At 35.8% G+C, this 20,862-nt stretch overlaps 1 protein-coding gene across 48 annotated transcripts in view; it reads left to right on the forward strand.

The window, feature by feature from the left end:
* The window catches only part of Rims1 (regulating synaptic membrane exocytosis 1), a 468,064-nt gene that overhangs the window by 306,031 nt on the left and 141,171 nt on the right, over positions 1-20,862 (forward strand). For all 48 annotated transcript variants that reach the window (XM_076915149.1, XM_076915147.1, XM_076915179.1 and 45 more), the window contains 10 exons: positions 223-290; positions 2,121-2,231; positions 3,634-3,733; positions 7,240-7,363; positions 10,836-10,882; positions 13,354-13,466; positions 16,780-16,910; positions 18,443-18,614; positions 18,720-18,873; positions 19,863-19,934. In XM_076915149.1, coding sequence (XP_076771264.1) covers positions 223-290; positions 2,121-2,231; positions 3,634-3,733; positions 7,240-7,363; positions 10,836-10,882; positions 13,354-13,466; positions 16,780-16,910; positions 18,443-18,614; positions 18,720-18,873; positions 19,863-19,934 — 1,092 coding nt within the window. The remainder of the gene's footprint in view (positions 1-222; positions 291-2,120; positions 2,232-3,633; positions 3,734-7,239; positions 7,364-10,835; positions 10,883-13,353; positions 13,467-16,779; positions 16,911-18,442; positions 18,615-18,719; positions 18,874-19,862; positions 19,935-20,862) is intronic.

A 20,862-nucleotide genomic window follows, 5' to 3' on the forward strand; every position in this document is an offset into this window, starting at 1 on the left:
CTAAAGGGTAATTTTTGATTGCTTGAAGTACATTTGTATCTCTTGTTCCTTCACTGATGTGATTCGAGCCTTAACTTTCACAAGCTAATTGTGTATTATCAGACTGGGATGCAGACGCTCATGACTTAGGACCCTAAACTTTTTTTCCATGGACTTGAAGACGTATGCTGAAATCAGTGCATTTTCTATTTTAACCACTTTTTGTTCTTTTCCACCGCACAGGTGACTTGGATTACTACTGGTTGGATCCTGCCACGTGGCACAGTAGGGAAACGTCGCCTATTAGTTCGGTAAGTTTTCTGACAGCATATATAGGTCAAGATTTATATGTGGATAGATTGTCTGCTGTTTCTCTCTCAATAAACATCTTTCTGGATCTATTACACATTCCATTACAGCCATTATTAATTTAATACAAAAGGACCACTTTGAAGAGATGAGTAGTTATCTCTGAATACTCAACAAGTTTTAAATTAAGAAGAGCACATTTATTCATTTTACTTATTCATTATCATTATTTTTTTATTCATTACTATTCTAAAATGAAGAGAACTTAAAAATGTTCCTTGTGAAATCTAAGAGTGTTTTATATGTTCATACTGAAAATGACTTTTCTCAATAATAATAAAATATTGCCATATTTTTGTAGCAAATAGATCCATTAAGATTCAGATTCTGGGATAAAAGTTATATAACAATACTGTTTATACAATTTACCTTATTAAGGCTGCTTATTAATGACTGCTCCAGGAAAGCGAGTCCACCCCATAACAATGTATAAATAATGTGATGGTGCCGAGTTCAATTCTGAGTTCATATACGTTAACGTTTATTCCCTGGTTGAGTTTCCATGCTCAGTTTTCCTTTGCATAGGAACTTTAAGATTGCTTCAGATAAGGCATGTGCAAATTAGAAGTGGAAGTACAGTCTGGGGGTGGCGGGGGGGGGGGACTGAGTTAGCCTGGATGACATCCCTTCTATAGATAAGAACAAGTTACAGTGATGGTTAATTAGTTTAACCTCTTCTCATTGGAATGTTTTTATAGAACACTGGGCATGTTGGAAAGAGTTTCATCCAGTAGTTTCTACACACACACACAGACACACACACACACAGACACACACACACACAAACACACACACACTTACATATACAGACAACCACAAATATACAAATAAGCACACTCAGAGGCATAAACACAGAGAAAGAAACACATGCACGACAATATACAGATACACACACAAACACACAAGAGTCTTGTCCATTTCATTGGATAGGTTTTAGATGTTGCTTCACACTGTGTTTAACCTAACTTAACTTCTGAAGAAAATATTTTTAAAGGCTGGAGGAGAAACCTTGGAAACTTTTTACCAAAATCAAGTTCAAATATTTGGAATTAGATTCAATCCACAGAACCCACATTGTGAAATGAAAATTAAGCTCAATCCCCAGAACCCACATTGTGAAATGAAAGAATAATAAGTTGTCCTCTGACCTGTACGTGTGCATCGTAGTACGTGTCCTTCCTCACATCAACTAATTAAAGGTAAAATATTATTGCTGAAACATGTTCTACTTAATCTATCACTTGGCTGCACAGTGCACTGCAGGACACTGGTCGTTTACAAACTGCACAACTGTCTTGCTGCCACTGCCCAACATCCTGACAAAGAAGCAGATAACAGACATATCAAAACCTGGTCACAGTTAAGACTCGCAATGGTATCTACTGAATGATAACACTATCATATAACCATAAGGTAAAATTAGACTGTAGGATAAGCCAGCGCAGTTCAATATATTATCAGCATTAACAACTCAAACGTGTTTTTTTCCTATGTGTACTAAGGATGTTATTATCCTTTCAGTTAATTATACTTCAGAGCCATTTTAGAGACTGTCTTTGGTTGCTAACTTCTTTTACAATCATTGCAAATAAAATATAGCTCTAACTGAAAACTTCATAAGCTCACTACAGAACCCTTTAAATAAATATTTCCCAATCTAGTGTCTTTTAGCACTAGACCCCCCCCAAAATCTTACCATTTTACAGCTACTGATAATGTAGCTATAGAAAATAAAACAAGACATTCATTTTTTAAACTTTATGTTTTGATAGCATCCTGTAACGTGGCAGCCATCTAAAGAGGGAGACCGATTAATTGGCCGTGTTATTCTTAACAAAAGAACAACCATGCCCAAAGAATCAGGTGCATTATTGGGTCTGAAGGTAGGTATACTGGTTCATATTGCCTCTTCTAGGATACAGTACAGTGCATACAACATTCACAAAGTTTGCAACAATTGGTTTTTAAGTATTTTCTTTTCCAAAGTAAATTCTCTCTAGTCAATGTAAATATTTAGCAGAAACAAAGTATAAGTAAGAAAAAAAAATTTCTAATAACAGTAGTCTTATAGTAATGTTGAAAGTGTAAAAGTTTCTTTTAAGCACATTTATTGTCTTCCAACAGAAATAAGGATGTTAGATTTGCAAAGATATTCCTATTTTATAGAACACTGTATATATGGGAACACATATGTATATCTTGCGTTATGTATATCCAGACATCCGTGTTAAATCAAATGACTGTGCTGGAAGTTTCCTAAATAAATACTTAAAGATTTTGCTTGACGTATTGCTGCTGTTGTGTGTGACTTGTTGAGAACTATTGGCCATTAATTTAGGAAGTAGGTTTAGCTCATATGTGGGGTCCTTGCCTGGCATACATGAAAGCCCTCAGTTTGAACCAAAGCACAGCATAGCAAAAATTAATTCATGTACTTATTTATGTTTTATAGATTATTAGTATTAACTACTCTTGTTATTAAATAATTCTGGTAGCCTGTATTAATAGCTCTGTTCCAAATAACTGTGGACCAGTCTTATCATTCGGTATTATTCCACCTGCTTCCTCTCTCCCCCCCCCGCCACACCCATCTTTGTGAATTTGAGACCCTTGCATCAGGTAAAATTGCCTGGAGGTTTATTTCAAATATAATAAACTTAAGTATAATGGAAAGTGTTGAATGTTTAACAATATAATTCAGATTTGAGAGTCAAGTTACATGGCATGGTATGGCAAATGACATTGTCCAGATGTTTTGAAATAGATATGTTGAAGCTAAGATACTTGTACAATGTAACACTTTGTACAATGACATGTCACTCGCTCCAGGTGGCCTTGCTTGGGTGGAATCTTCTGTCTGCATGAGCCCAGGTCTAACACAGTTATAGGAAAATGCCAATGTTTGATATGGACATGGGGTGTATCTTTATGCAAACATGCCGACTCACATGTAAGCATGATACTGAATTCAGTGCAAACATCGCCAAACACTCAATGACTAACCACGATGAGGAAGTTGTATGCCTGTCTTCTAAGTGTAAATCATCACAATGCCCTTTGTTTGTTAAAACAACATAAAAAAGTCAGTACACAGTCTTCCTTACATTACCATCCTATACAGTGGTTTTTAAAAATAATTACTACTGTTTCCTTCAATAAAAAGTACAGTTCATGAACTTCTCTGAGCTGAGTTATAAGCATGCTTGAAGATAGTGTACATGTAGTTCTGCTAACTAATGGATTCATGAACAAGTGGGAGGAGCTCATGAATTTGTCATCATCCAGGTTGTTGGAGGAAAAATGACGGACTTAGGGCGCCTTGGTGCTTTCATCACCAAAGTAAAGAAGGGTAGCCTGGCAGATGTCGTTGGACACCTAAGAGCAGGTAAATTTCCTTTTTTTTTTCATATATAAGCGATTTTTTTTGGTCTGTGTGCATATTGAAGAGTTTCAGTCTGTGTTCAGTCATTTAAATATATGAGTTGTCACCAAGTGCTTACAATGTGTAGGTTCAGCTCTATTTCTGATACAGATATTTACCCATTCAATTGTAGGTTCTGTGCATAAGTAGCAATTGAGAGACAATAAGATTAAGGGACCTCTTTTATTTATATAAAAGCATAGATGGAAAACAATGAAAGAATGCCTATTTCCTAAATCATAATACTAAGACAAAAATCCAAACCAAAAGTGGATTAGCATTTGTAAAAAGCACATTCCACACCACTAAGTCTTTTGTAATGTGTCAAAAACAGTTATTTAGAAATTGGAACTGATTTCTTGCATATAACAAAGTTATAATAATGACTCTCATACAAATTATTTAAGGAAATAGAGGTTAATTGAAATGTTACAAATTATGTCACTTCCATAGTGTTTGAGTGTTTTTATTATTACTGTTTTTCTTTATATAGCCTTAGCTGACAGTGGAAAAGTAGATCACCAAATGAATGAAATATTCAGTAGCAGCAGAGTTGAAATTTTATTTTAGCAACTCCTTTTTAATTTTAGTTGAAATCATAGTAACATTTTTAGTTGCTCTCATTGTAGGCAATGGGTAGCTGTTTCAATAATGGTGATCTCTGACACAAGAGTAAATCTGGAAAGCTACAGGAATCCCACTGTAGCTAAAGCTTGCAGATGTGAGCTACGGAAGGCAGTGTTCCCAGATGAGAACAGTTCGACAGCTTTTGAAGGTTGTCGTTTTCTGAGAAGGTTCCAGAAGAAGTGAGTGAGGTGGTTGTTCTCTATGATGTAACCTGTTCTTTCCACTTCTTTAACATCCTCTTGATGAGCAGAGAACCAGACAACTTAAAGCTAAACTGATGAAGGCTCACCTGAGACAATTGTAATACATACAAGTCTCCTTTTTTCCTTTAAGCAATTGATTTGGACAAAATAAAAGTGCTTTTTAATTTAAAATTTTGTAGACCCAATGATGGAGACTATTGGATATATATTTTATAATGTACAAACTGGTTTCTCTTCTATTTCCATATAAACTGATTTAGCTTTTAAAAATCACTTCTGACATTATTGATTGATTTTTTGATTGATTGATTGATTGATTGATTGACTGACCTGGGAACAGTACTTCCATCTTCTTTAGATTTCTACAATCTGACTCCTCTTCAAGTCAGAGTGGTTCACTGCTGCTGGGTTTCCTCTGAAACATAAACCCCACAGCCTCACCCTTGTTGATTTCTCTGTGCCTCAAGCTTACCTTTTTTTCAACCCAAGAGCTTTGTACCTCTGCCCACTGTGAGCCTACAAAGGCCCCTGACTAGGTCAGTCTACCTCTATCCCTGGCAAGCTTCTGCCTGCCACCTCCCCCCACCCCGACCCACTTCAAGGTTTCCTCAGAACCAGCTGCCAGCCTGCTCAGATTGTTGAAATATTTTCCGTCTTTCAATGCTCATAATTCAAATGTTTCTTGATATCTCCCGCAGAACCGTAACTAAAATTCCTATGTTCCTATGACCACCTGACTCTACTTCTCTTTGTAACTGGATGCTTGTGATAGCAGTAAACACAGTATTTTAAGATCTTTGAAAATATTTTTATTTGTTTCTCTATTATATTTCCACTGTGAAATATAAAACAAAGTATTGTTTTTATTTTTTTTCTCCCCCTTGACCACTTCTATCTGAAGTGATGTTCTGCGAATTAGCAAATGGTGTGAATGGTATTAAATATTCCCCGTATTTTGTTTTATTGTACTTTGCATAGATTAAAGCATGTATTAATTTATCTTGTTATTAAAAGCTATGTGTCCAGGTAACTATCTGTAATGAATACCAGTGTACCATGCATTACTTTAGCAAAATAATGGTTGCAACCTACTATTAACTATTAAAATCAATTTATTTGTATTCATAATTTTGAAAAAAGTGATAGAACAAAATATAATGGGAATTATTAGGGTAAGTACGATCTTTTAAAATATTTTTCCAGCATATATATAAATATGCACCTCCATCCATATACAGTAAATATGTATGTCTAATGAATTTTATCTAATTATGTATAATTATATATATATGTATATACATATACATATATATAGATATGCACACATGCCTAATGAACTGTGATGTTAAACTGGTTTTTTGGTCAAGAACCCTTTTTGAATATTGCTAACATATTATAAATATTTAATTCATTTCTTTCATTTCTTATCAGTGAAGTTTATTTGAAAATCTTTCTAGGTAACTTTTTAGGTCAAATTATTAAAACTTATTTAATTATAGGGAATAACCATATTTTTAATTTAGCATAAGTAGTACTCACAATTTTTACTTTTAAGAAAGGAAATTCTGAGAAAATAAGTTACCTTAAGAAAAATTTTTTTCATTTGTTGTAAAAGTGACCTAAAATCTAAAATCCTTATATTTGTGTACCTGAATGTATATAATAATATTAGTTAAACACTGAATATAGTTAGGTACTTAATTATTTTAGGGCCTTAAATTCTTAGAACTACTGAATAAGCATGACCATCAAAATGTAAGACACCTCAAAGAGTCACCAATTCAAGGACGGCTCTCCTGAATCTACCTCTGTGAGCTGGCAGGTCCTGGCAGAGGACCATTCAGACCATGTTGTTAAAATAACAACCATCAGTTGCTCTACTTTTTCTTCTATGGGATATCATATTTCTGTCCTTTGTTGATCTTGGACTGTTTTAGTAAGAAATAAGTAGCACATTAATTCTCTATGGTCTTAAATATTTTCCATTGTTCCTTTAATATTCACTACACACTCTGTATAGAATGTATGTGTTTGAACATCTGGAAGGGGGTTAACTGTCATGCAAACATTTTTACATCTGCTTGCTTCCTAATCTCCATGGCTATCTATGTTACCTTACCTATGGGTATGAATTCAAACCCTTCCATGCCTTCTTATTCTGTTGTGCATCGGGTGAAGACAATGTGGCCTGACTTAGAGGTGGAAACATCATGCTACAAAATGTTAACTGCTAAAACAGACTGTTTGTTCATTTAATAAGAACCTGTCACATGCAGAGCGACATACATTTATTATATTACTAAAGGGCATGCTGCTAACCATTGGTTTCAATGTTTTCAAACAAGCTGTGCTAATTTTCATCCCATAGCATGAGATTACTTTCATATTATTTCTTGTATATCTAAAAAGATAAAGGCAGTTTTGTATTGGGGTATTCTCAGTGACCATTATTATTTGGGGAGGAAAACCAAAGGGAAAAAATAAAGATGGTTAGAAGAACCGATTAGCTGACATATTACAAGCCTTGAGTATTAAATTATTGTTATATGGTTTGCATTTCTTTGTTTAAAAAAAGAGAAAAGATAAGAAAAGTAAAGAGAATATATAAGGTAAAAAAATACCCTTTTTTTTAAATTCAAGGGGATGAAGTTCTAGAGTGGAATGGTAAACCCCTGCCGGGAGCAACAAACGAAGAAGTTTACAACATTATTTTAGAATCAAAATCAGAACCTCAAGTTGAAATTATTGTTTCAAGGCCTATTGGGTAAGGCTAAAAAAAACTTACTTCTTAAGTTTAGTAAATTACATGTATTAGCAGGGTTTTACAAGGAAGTTTTTACATTTACACGGTACATGCTAACATGAATAGCTTTTTAAATCCATTATGGGCATATATAATAGATAACAAATTCTTCTTAACTTTTAACATTAGGATACTGATTTTTCCCTATTATATTAGAAGGTCCACAATAGACCAATATAAAAATATTGATATATAGTTTTCACAAGTAAAATTTAACAAAATATTTTCTTTCAATGATTACAGATTTTTTTGTGTGTCATTTCTAATGTAATCAGTGCTTTTCCTTTAAGGGAGTGACTGGCCAAATGATCTTGTGATATTTAAATATTATATATCTCCAAAAATTCTTATTTTAATAGGCATCCATCTCCGATAAATTTTTATTCTACAAAGGAGAAAATATTTTTGCATATAGTTATGGAAGAGTGACTTCAGCTTTTATTTAAATCCAAGCAGAACATATTGAATGTTTGCGTGTCTCAAGTACTATAATACATGGTGTTTCTGAAACATCGGTTTCAATCATGACTCGGTAACCTACCGACACTAGAGCATTTCTATCTGTATAGAGGTCTCCACAGTGTTAGCCTTTTCCCGCAAACTCACAAATTCCAGGCTGAAAATTCATTTACCATTCTATAAATTTTAGTAGGCATTTTGATCTATGTCATTATAGTGAGCTCATTATTTGAATTTCTTCTTGGCAAGTCACTTTTATTTCTATTATAGAAATCATATATATATATATATAATATAAACTATATTTATATTTACCAAGATATTACAGAGTTCTGATTTGACACACTTATGTTGAAAATCTGATAACTTTAATTTTCACTGTTTCTGTGAGTTTATATCAATGCAAAACATACAAGGAAACACAATCATTCTAATTTTGATGGAATGAAAATATATGATCATATTTCACAGAATATTAATATATAAAACTCTAAAATAAAGTCAAGCTTATCACCAATTTTAAGTGGTAACAAAGAGTAAACATTCAAGACATTTCCAAAAGTATTAAATATTTCCACTTAGACTCTTAAAATAACACCATAATTTATGGTAGTTTTACGTGCTGTATGCTTTAGTGCTGGGATACATGTAAGACTTAAAAAGAGGTAAGTAAATTGGGAAAAAAATAAAAAATCTCAAAATAAAATTTATACTTAAGCCCTGCACACACCAGATACTTTGGAGATACATAGTGCATTCAGAATGCTCAATTGAAATAGTGATTTATTTTAAATTAAGAGAGCAACAGACAATTAAAGTAGACTGGATCAACAACAATATTACTGTTGTTTGTATGCATATCAAATAGTCATCTGCGTATCCAAGCCCTAGTCCATCCTGAAGTGTGGAATTCAGGGGGATATGACTTTTAATATTATGTTTGGATGAGGATCAATGCTGTCATATGCATAATTAGAACACTCCTAATTCTAATTTCAATAATGATGTTTAATGTTACTGTTTAATTTATCGACGTTATAATGATTTCAGGAATCATTGTAGATATAACTCACAACCCTTGATTAATACAGATTAAAAGCACAAGCTGTTTTCACATGCTTTGGGAAGTCCCAAATGCAGCATTCTTGACTTTTATAATTCTGATTACTATTAAATCTATTGATTCCAACACTTGTGAGTAGAAATAACTAAGAAAACTTGTACTAACAAATGGAACTGTATGCAAGGAAATCTTGCAGAAAGAGTCAATGTTAAATGTTGGCCCAAAATGATTTTGGAATTTTTTTATTAAATTCTTTTACTTATTTGTATTTCAAATGTTGCCCCCATTCCTGGTGCCCCCTCCCAGAGTTCTTAGTTCCATCTTCTTCCCTTTGCTCCCCTACCCACCAGAACCACCCATCCACCCACACCTCACCTTCCCAGCATCCCCCTTCCCTGAAGCATCAAGTCTCTACAGAATTCGGTACATCCCTTCCCCCTGAGGCCAGACAAGGCCATCCTCTGGTACATATATGCCAAGGGACATATGTTCTCCTGTATGTTCTTTGGTTGATGGCTTATTCTCTGGGTGCTCTGAAGGGTCCAGGTTAGTTGATACTGTTTTAGAATTTTTAAAACAACTTTTCTCTGGTCCTCTTGTCAGTAGCACATAAAATATCTAATACTTCTACATTCTGAGTTTTTAACTGACTGTGTAAGAGTTTCAGGAAATACACTGACTGTGTATTTCAGGAATGGTAAAGTAATCTCAATGATAAGTTCATGGAAATTATATAAATTGGTAATTATATTATAATGTACTATATAATACATTTTATAAAATATGCAGATTAAGGTTTTTATCATTTGTAGAAAATTTTAAATATGGCTAATTATAAAATCAGTTTGCACAACAAGTAATGATGAGGCATCAAAGAATAAAAAGAAAAATAAGAGTTAAAAAAATCTAAGTGAATTTAGATTGCAAGGTAAGTGATTAAAATAAGTAACTGATATGCTGACAATTCTCTTGATAATAACTCCAGTCTGCTTTAATGTGTCATGTTAATGCTTGTATCTTATTGTCTTAAATTGCTACTAAAATTATTTTGAAAAAGAAGAGGCAATGTAGTCTTATACAGTATAATACCCAATCTAAGATGGCCCAGCATTCTGATGGGATATTAAGGTCTCAGTAAATAATAGATTAAGCTGAAGTGATCATATGTTTTTCAGAGTGACCTGTGAGCATGGCAGGAATGGGTGCTCTCACAACTCACTTTAATCGTGTAGCTATATATTCATTAAACTTCAGTACAGAGCTATGAATCTCTATGAAGCACATATATTTGCATATGTATTTTATGTGCCATGTATATATTGCATGCACATACATGAAATATTTTGGCATTTTTTTTTTGTTGCAAGCTTGAACCACTGTTAATTTCTGAAGCAATTCATCCTTTTAATTTCCTTAACTTTACCCATGATATTCACCGTTTCATTTTATTATGAAGAGATATCTCCATCATTTTTGCTCGGTAAACTCTTTCAGATGTGTTTGTAAAGCATATTACTGATTTGTAAAAATTTGTGTCATTTTAATTTCCTAGAACTGAAATAAAATACTACCTTTAACATTTTTGTTTTTTTTTTTTTTTTAATTTCCAAAACCTGCTGTTTTGGTGGTAAAAATATTGTGGTGATTTTTATCCACAATATTAATCTGATTGTTGTCATGTTAAAGAGTTTTGCTATTAAGCATATAAAAAATTCGTTTTATTGCAGCTTTCTTTTATGTGGTATTTCACATTCATGCACATTAGTAGTTACCTAAATAGTAACTCTCCTTCATTTCTACATCTGTTAAGACCCAAAAGGACTTTTCACGGCACTGAGATAAAATGGGCGGTGGTTGCCTCAGGTGGGGTATTTGCCTAAAGTGTTTTTTTACCTTATCTGTTTCTTTTAGCGACATCCCCAGGATCCCTGAGAGTTCCCATCCTCCCCTGGAGTCCAGTGAGTATAGCATTTCCTTGTTATTAAAAATATATTAAACTAAATTACAAAGTAAGATTCATCATTTTTCTAAGTCATTTGTTGTAAATGAATTAATATGACTGTTTGACTGTCTTCACTAATACCAAATATTGCAGTCATACTGACTGAAAGATTCTTCTTTACAGACAATTTTCTTCTTTTGCTTATATTTTTTTTTTTGTGGCCACACAAAGATCTTTGTTTCAAACCCTCCTTTATTATAAAGTCAAGACCTTCTCAAAGCTCAGGTGTTATATCAGGATTGTTATGTTTAGGACAGGTGTTTAGAGAGAAACTGAGACAGATTACTGGAGAGTAAAGAATTTATTAAAAAATTTATTAACTCCGTGAAAAGACAGAAGGAGGCTCTTCGCATGATGGGAGCATAAGGAGAGTTGAGACGTCAGTACCAGAGGCAGATGGCAGGGCAGTGCCTCTGGAGAATCAGAGCCTACATAGCAGAAGTTTTGTTCGTGGAGCTGTTCTGACTTTACAGCTTTCTGAGGATGGAGGAGGTCTCATACCAAGAGCTTGCAGCCAGACTCTCTGATTGTCTTGTCCAGCAGGACATTAAACAGGGGTCCAGGGAGGTCACCTGGAAGAGAAGATGGGGGACAGGTGAACGCAAATAACGAGCGGCTTGTCTATAGGCTGATCAAATCACCACTTTTACTTTTTCACACAGGGGTTATATACACAAAAAGGCAGGATGTGGGGAAGTAGATGACGCAGGAGCGTAGGTGTTCAGGGGGAGTACAGACATCTTCCAGAACAGTGTGTCAGCTGGGTGAAGGTTCAGGGGACAGGATACTAAGACTCCGGCTATGATTCACTTGTCCTTATCTAAGTTGGTACTATCCACCAAGGCTACCCAAGGTCTATGACTACTCAGGCTTCCACCAGAGATGTTTGTTTACAATAGCTTCTAGCCATCTGTTTCAGTGTTTTGCCACAGAGACCAAGACTTTGTGCTAGCAGGCATGAATGTTAGGCCTACTGCAGTCTTCAGGCCTATGGCTGATTCCAGGCCTTTAGTGTATAGACAGAGATGCCCCTGACATCTGATTACCTGTTCAGGGGAAAAATAAGAGAGTGGGGTGCAGGATATATGGAACCAGTATCTTCTTTGATGTTGACTGGCTTCCCTGGTAAGTAATCCTGGCACTGGAATATCTGACCATACTTCAGTAGGCAAGCCCTTTGGTATCTGTGTGATGAGGACCACTTCTGACATTGCATTCTTACTAGCAATAAACCTGTTCACTGCACACACCAAAATATGTATTTTTAACTGGGTGTTGTGACACAGGTTTATAATCCAATTATCTTGGAATGTAGATGCAGGAGGTCTCAAGTTTAAGATTAGCCTATGTGAAAAGGCAAGAATCTGTCTCAAGAAAACAAAACAACAATAACAACAAAACTAAATCTTGTAATGCTTGACTGTCCAGTTTGATTGAAAAGCATCACAGTCTCAGGAACAGTCTAGACACATTAATAAATAATTACCATGTATCACATAATAGTGACTCATGTGATATTAGAAGTCATGGGTGTAGTAGAGATCACTTATAGGGGTGTGTTGCACAGCTGTTAGTGTTTAGTGGTAAAGGAAGTGTCTGATTTGGAAGTATAGCCAGTCAGGATCAGATGAAGTCGTATGGTGTATAAAAGCACTTGTAGATAATGAAATTTGGTTCATAGCCTAGAAATGATTGGCACTCAATTAAAATTGGGGTTTGGTTCTGTAGGTATTAATACAGAACCCATCTTATATGACTATAAAATTAAGTTTATGATAAGAGAGTTAGTGATGAGAAGGGGAGAAAATAATGACCATGCCAAAGAAGGAACCAGTGGCCAAATTACCACACAAAACCTATTCCATCGTGTCCCCATAGCATCTGCAGCTCAGCCCAGATTTAGTTTTTGAGCTTTCTGATGACCAGTATCAAGAGAAACAAAGGGAAATTTCCATAAATAATAATAGACTTGATAACCTTGATAATACTCTTACTTTTCAAAGTCAACCTTATCAGGAAACTTCTTCCATGGAACATGGTATTAGATTAATATAAACTGTGTTCCCAGTCCATCTTATCCCCTATTCTTTTTAGTAAGAGAGCTATGTCTTTGTTTGAACCCCAAAATAAGGTTTAAATGAAGCCATCTGCAGCATTTTGTTGAGAGATTTTATAACTATATAAAATAAAGCTATAAGATATAATTTCTCTTTCATCAGGTTTCTTTACCCTAGCCCACTAACTTTTTAGGTCTTAAAATATTGTTGCTTATGATAAAAAAAAATCTGTTTCTAGAGATACCCATGAAAAGTGAATTCTACATCAATCAGTGTTGGCTATGGCTTTATACCTATTACAGGTGCATTTACTATTTGGTTCAAGAATTTATTTCCACACTAACAAATGTTCCTTCTCTTCTCGTTTTAGGTTCAAGTTCCTTTGAATCTCAGAAGATGGAAAGGCCTTCTATTTCTGTTATTTCTCCAACTAGCCCCGGAGCTCTGAAAGACGCCCCACAAGTCTTACCAGGGCAACTCTCAGTATGTACTCTTTAGACAGTGACTGACAATAGGATTTGTTCTCTAAGTGCATCATTAAAAATTCATCCGGCTTTCCAGGGTCTCCAGGGAGCACATAGCCATTTGATACCATCACCGACTTCATCACTGTGTGATGTGTTTCTTCAGCTTTTCTTTCAGTCACATATATTTATATAGAAATAGTGATTGAATGTTGCCTCTGCCTGGTCTTAGCCAAAGTGGGCACAGATGTCAGACAGACACAGGTCAAAAGATTGATGATCTCTTGCCTTGTAACTTTCTGACTGTGCTGGATGTTGAAGCTGATGATTCCTGGAGACTTAACACTCTCTTGCTTTCTGGGGCTCATAACCACTGGCTTCTTTTCTCTATAATTCTTTATGTTTATTTTATTCCTTAACTTTATCTTACTGCTCTGTGCTAAACACCTAACTCTTTGTCATTGTTCTGTGCTTCATGAAGTGCTGGGTACTTTATTTTTTTCTTATTGCTCTGTGCTAAAACCTTAACCCTTTATTACTGTTCTATGTTTCATTCTATTTATTCATTCAAGTCTTGTAGAATTATCATTAGAAATTAAAAATAGTGTTTGTCTGTATAGCATCACTACAAGGCAGTAAATCTTGGTTGATCTGCAGAAAATCTGCCCAGTAGGGTGGGCTAAGACCCAGAGAATGTTATACTAATTTAATAATGTCAGATAAGGCATATCAATAGCAAGAATCAAATCCTGAGACTTCTCCTTTGGCCCTTGCCTCCCAGGATTCATTCATTGCAATTCCATGGTGAACCATCTCTGGAAGATCACCTGCTAGCCTTTTATACTCTCCTAGATGGCTCCTGACAGAATGTTCACAATGTGCCAATGGCTTTAAACATTAACGAGTGAACGGTAGCATTTGGGACAATATCCCTGCTTTTGCTATGTTCCATCTATTTTCAGGGGTAAATCAGTGTTCACATACAATGAGTGTAAAGCCATACTCCTTTTTCTTAACTAGTTTATGAGCCTGAGGCTAAGAAACTAAAAATTTAAAAATCCCATTGGTGACTTAACACATTTATTTGTGTAAAGAGAGCACAGATGCTGTTCAAACCCAGCTAGCCATGTACTTCCTATGGGTTTAAGCTCTAACCTGGGGAACCTTGGATAAATAAACTGTCCCCCCCCCATTGAGAATTGCTTATTGATTAAAAACAGAATCTGGGATATTTGTATTAATCACTAAAACCAGAGCTTGCTTCAAATTGTCCTATGAATATTTGAATTTTTATTCTTTGGACTCATAAGTCAAAGGACATAATTTTATCCTAACTATTATTCCCATGTGTTTTTATTTTTAACTCCTCTCTATAATATAGCAAATAATGTAACCCGTTTTGCTTTGTTACCTGGACATTTACTTATTTCTTGGACTTAGCTCTGTCTCTTCACCTATACCATTAACATGAGTCAGAGCCTAGTTTGGCTGGATAAAAAGAAAACCAGAGGGTTAAATTTATGCATAGTCAAATTCTTACTCTGTTCCTTACTGTGACAGAACAGTTTTATCTAATGTAGCTTGTCTTATTCGGACTCCATAATACACTAATATCCCCACTAAGCATTTGGATTTAAATTTATTACTTAATTGTTGCGCTTACTGGAGCCCGATGTTGGACGCCAAACTGTTGCAGCCTGTACTGCCCGTTCCGGTCCGAGAGTCAGGGTCTAGCGAGAGAGAGAGAGTGGGGATAAAGGGGAAGAGACGCGAAGAATGGAGACAAGACAGAGATTCTGATCAAGTCTCGTTTATTGAAGGGAATTCGGAGCTATTTATAGGCTTTTGCCACGTGCCTTGTAGGCGCGTGGATACCACGTGCCTTGCAGGTGTTGATATGACGTAAGCCTTACAGGCGTCTATAGCGTGGACAGCACGTGCACCGCAATGCCTTGCAGGCTTGGATAGCACGTGTGCCTTACAGGCATGTATGGCATAGATAGCACGTGGACAGCACGTGAACTGCAATACCTTGCAGGCGTGGCCACCACATGCACCTTGCAGCTGGGGGCAGTAAACAGCAACACAAAATATGTGGGATATCAGAGTGTGCTTTAGCTGTTGTAGGCTATTGAAAACCAAATCTTTCGTCAGGGTATATGGTTCCAGATGGCTGCAAAGTTGATCTAGCCGCTTTCTGCTAAAGTCGGCTCCCAACACTTAATCAGAAAATTAAAAGTAACTTCTTGTTTCAAGAACAAAATTGAAGGAAGCTTAGTATCTTGTTCTTACTGCCAGCACAGACCTTGCATTTTGTGCTCGAATCTAATTTGAGGTCACCATGTGTTTCTCTATTTGGCTCTAGCATGAAGACTTTATCATTCAGAATATCACTCAGCCTTCATGTTGTCTGAAGTGTTATATATGTATTAAGACTTCCCTTCAGTTTTTCTTTCTCTCATAGTTACTAGCTTATTAAAATTTGTTCATAAAAATTGAATGAGGAAAGTGTCAGGAAACAACAAATTGTGTGTGGTACAGAGTGGGTGGGTCTGTATTGAGTGTGGTCCCTGGCCTCTTCCCTTCTATCTTAATCAACTCTTGTTTTTGCTATTCATATTGCTAGAACACATGGTCTTTATTCTTTTACTCTTTTTTATTTTTGAGATTACAATATAATTACATCAATCTTATTTCATTTTCCGTTTGAACATCCTTCAGTATACCTCTTCTTGCCCTTTGAAAGAGCTTTTCTTTAGAAAGCTCTTCTTTTGTTTTGTTTTTGTTTGTTTGTTTATTTGTTTGTTTTAGAGACAGGGTTTATCTGTGTGTACTGGTTGTCCTGGAACTCATTTTGCAGATGAGGCTGGCCTCAAACTCAGAGATTTGCCAACCTTTGTCTCTCAAGTGCTGGGAGACAAGTGTATGCCACCAGAGCCTGGCATGAAAAGTATTTCTAAGGATCTAGAGATAAAGCCATTGATGATCACCAATTATTGCATTTGATATTTAAACAATTTGATATTTAAACAGACAGACAGACAAACAAAAAATCATAATGATTTTAATTTTTCAAGAATTAAAAGAACAAGCTTAGTTGAAACCCCATGCCTTGAGATTTAATACTGCAGGTTTTCCCATTGTGAGTAAGATACAAAATGCTTAATAAGAGAAAAGTTAACTTCTTAATGGTTATGCTTCCAAATCACTGTAATTCCCTTATACATCATGTCAAAATATCATCTTTTAAATAGAATTCTAATGTTTTATTTAAAAATTATATTATCTCATGACTTTGATAAATAACATAGACTTTTCTGCATTTCTCCTAGGTGAAGCTATGGTATGATAAAGTGGGGCATCAGCTGATTGTAAATGTTCTACAAGCAACAGATCTACCCCCTAGAGTAGATGGGCGTCCCAGGAATCCCTATGTAAAAATGTATTTTCTTCCAGATAGAAGGTAATAAATGAATTTTGAGAAATTGACTAATTTCTGTATTAATGGGAAAATGTTTTTCCTTTCTGGGATATATTTTCTTAATACAATAAGTAATTCTATTTAGGGGAAAAAACTACATTATCCCATAAGACAATGTCTTATATTTTATATATTTTACTTGAAAGAAAGATGGCTTTTAAAAAATATATCAGTTAGCTGATCCACTTCATTAAATTGTACCTCTACATGTACATATCATGACCATTGCTTACATCTGTAATTGAAATCAGTAATATTAAGTAGTAATATTATTAATGCCCATAGGCACAATTTAGATTTTGATGTTATAATGTAAAAATAGTAAAAGTATGGGGTGGGAATGTAGTTCTGTGGTAAAGCATTCACCTAGCTTGTGTGAAGCTCTATGTTTGAACCTCACCTCAAAACATTGTTAATAAGTGATAGCTTAGAGTTTTAGCCTTGAACAAGACGTTTATAGCATTCCCTCTAAGCTTCATGGAACACTGTAGAAGAAAAAAATGGAAACAATGTGAAAGATAATAATATTGGACATGCTGTAAATCTCCAACGTCTTGACAAGACAGAACATTTTCAGTCAAGAACTCAAACCTGCAAGAGTGCCTGCACTGGAGCTACATGCATGTGTGTACACACACACATCATATACACGCACATGACACACACATACACACCACACACTTACACCAAACACACATCACACACACACACACACACACACACACACACACACACAGAAACTACACATACAAACCACACACACCACACACACAACACATGCACACGCAACACAATACACACCATACACACATACAACATACACACACACCACACATACCGCATACACACACCACACATACATACACATACACACACCACACACACACACACCCACAAACACATTTACACATACTCCACACACAGACATACAATACACACAGACATACAACATACACACACACCACACACATACACCACATACACACAACACAAACATACACATACAACATATACACACACTCAAAACACACACACAGACACACAGACACACAACATACACACACACACACACACACACACACACGCCACGAGGCAGAGGTCCTTCAGCAGTCAGGCATGGATGGGGAGGAGTTCAAGGATCTTCCACATGGATAAACTCTCAGAATATCACAGATATTCTGGGAGTTTTTGCCTTCATTTGTCTGTCCACTAGGAACCCGAGTCAGTGGGCACACAGGAAGCTGCAGGTGAACAATGACCTTATATCATAAAAAGTCATGAATTTCAAGAAAGGACCTGGAAGGAGTTGGGTGGCAGGTTTACAGGGAATGGGATGAGATGAAAGTGGAGGGATAGTAAATAGAAGCCAATATGTGTGTATAAAGTAGATAGAGAAGAACCTTAGATTTAGGAAAGGGTAGAAACACGGATTGAAATCACACATGGCCCGCAGTAGAGGGTAGCATGTCCACAGTGTCTCGCTTGCTCATTGAGGACACGTTTTCACGTTTCAGCGACAAAAGTAAAAGGAGAACCAAGACAGTAAAGAAACTTTTAGAGCCAAAATGGAATCAAACATTTGTCTACTCACACGTACATCGCAGAGATTTTCGAGAGCGAATGTTAGAAATTACCGTGTGGGACCAGCCGAGAGTACAGGACGAAGAGAGTGAATTTCTCGGAGAGGTGATGTATAAAGTGTCAAATGTACATGTTTACTGTGGCTTTTTGCCATGCCTGTTAGTCATGGGCACTTTCCTGTTGCGTTTCATTCGAAAAATACCGTTTCAGATCCTCATAGAGTTGGAGACGGCGCTTCTAGATGACGAACCCCACTGGTATAAACTCCAGACACATGATGAATCTTCACTACCTCTGCCTCAGCCATCACCGTTCATGCCCAGGCGGCATATTCATGCAGAAAGCTCCAGCAAAAAGCTACAAAGTAGGTTCACTTCAACTGAGTTAGCAGAGAGTAATTATGTTGCCTCTTCTACCTATAGATTGGTGCTCAAAACGTATCTATTTTTCAGTTGCTTTTATTGTAGAAAAATTGTTTATCTCTGTAAAAGAGAGTCAGCCAAACTTTTTTAAATATATATTTTACAGTAAAATAATATATGTGGTATAGAAGAGTAACAGATGAATGCTAATACTCTATCAGTGGCATCCGTTGCCCATTGCTTGAGTCATCGAAGGGCTGACTGGTGGAATGATTTTTCTCTTTATTAAACGGCTGCTGTATATGTGGCTGCTTTATAATTTTTAGGGTATTTTAATCTTTTGATGGGAAATATATATTTTTTAAAGTAAGTTTATTGTTATTTGTGTGGTCATTAGGACATTCCTTTCCTCTGTAATAATTTTTGAGTTATCAGTAAATATATGATCAAAGAAATGAAACTTAGGAGCATTGTTTTGCTAATCTGGATTCAAATTTTTGTCTTTTCGCTGAATATCATATGTCACTACTTCCCAGGTTTGATAATATCCTCAAAAATTAATAGTCATAGATATTATGGCTAATAAATATGTATTTTAATAATGGGCTTGAATGCTGTTTAAGCATCCTGAGCATGCCAGATGGCTGCCAAGATTGGTCTTTGAACTTATCCTCTTCCTGGATACAGGATGAATTGTAGGCACTTCACTATCTGCTTTCAGAGTACCATTTAAATTGAAAAAGGATATAAGTCAAATGAGGAAGAATATAAGTAAAATTTTATTCCATCAGTGTCCTTCAGTGTAATTGTGTATGGGAGGAAATTCTGTTAAAAAAAAAAAAAAGAAGAAGTAGTATTCTTTTGAAACAAACATGTTTCTAGAAAAACCTGACCCGTGCTTACTATGAATTATTCTTGTTCAACTATGTCCTTTGCATGTTGTAAACTGAGTAGACACACAGAGGTATCTGTTTGCCTTACTGTTGTGCAGGATCTCAGCGAATCAGTGATAGTGACATCTCAGATTATGAGGTTGATGATGGTATTGGCGTGGTGCCTCCAGGTGCGTGGTGAAAGGCATGGCTCCGCCCACTGTCTCTGCTTGTTTCCGCTGCCCACCTCCAGGCTCCTTCAGGACACTGAACTGGAGGTCCTTAGTGCAGAAACATCAGCGTTATGTTATTCCATGGTGACTTGTTTCTCAAATTGTTAATGTCTAAAATGGACCGGCATCTCTGAATTCACTCCCCTAGTTACTTGTTACCGTCGGGCTCTCCCTTAGAAGCATGCCTAAGTTAGGTGAAACAAAAACCACTATTTCACAGTGCTCTGAGCACTGGTGAGAATGTGGATGTCGTTTTGAAAGGATACTGTTAATCTTATTACATCCAATTCCACTCTCTTGTGTTTTATATTGTATCTCTATCATTTTCCTCCCCCACACCCTATTTCTCAAAATACCATAGCCTTCCATGGAATATACTGAGAAAGGTGCATGGCAGGGTTTTAAATTGCATGCGGCATGGCTGTAGCTTTCAGTGCTTCTGTGATGTGCTCACTAGCTATAGCTACTGTGTGTATATGTCTTGAAGTAAGACAATGCTCTCAAAAGAGTCAATATTTCTTTGACGTACGTGTCTTGTCTATGTATAAGTTGGCGACATTTTGTGACATTTGAAAGTTTAGATTTACGTTTTTTTTTTTCATCAGTTGTCAGAGGAGTGCATAAGGTCAAGAAAAACTTTTTACTGCCAGTCCTTTTTGACTCCCCTTGTTTAACGAGTAGAGGGGAAATAAACCTTCAACTGAGAATGAAAATATCTAAGTGTGACTAATAAAAGGTAGTCATTAGAGCAGTATTGCCATGTGAACCTTCCTTTATGTAAAGCCTGCATTTCAGAGGATGCCCTTATTTTAAGGAGATTGATTTTATTAAAATTTATAGAATCAGCATTATGAGAGAGTTCAAACATATTGAAAGGATGAACTTC

Source organism: Arvicanthis niloticus, chromosome 17, assembly GCF_011762505.2.
Source record: "Arvicanthis niloticus isolate mArvNil1 chromosome 17, mArvNil1.pat.X, whole genome shotgun sequence".
Classification (NCBI taxonomy): Eukaryota; Metazoa; Chordata; class Mammalia; order Rodentia; family Muridae; genus Arvicanthis; species Arvicanthis niloticus.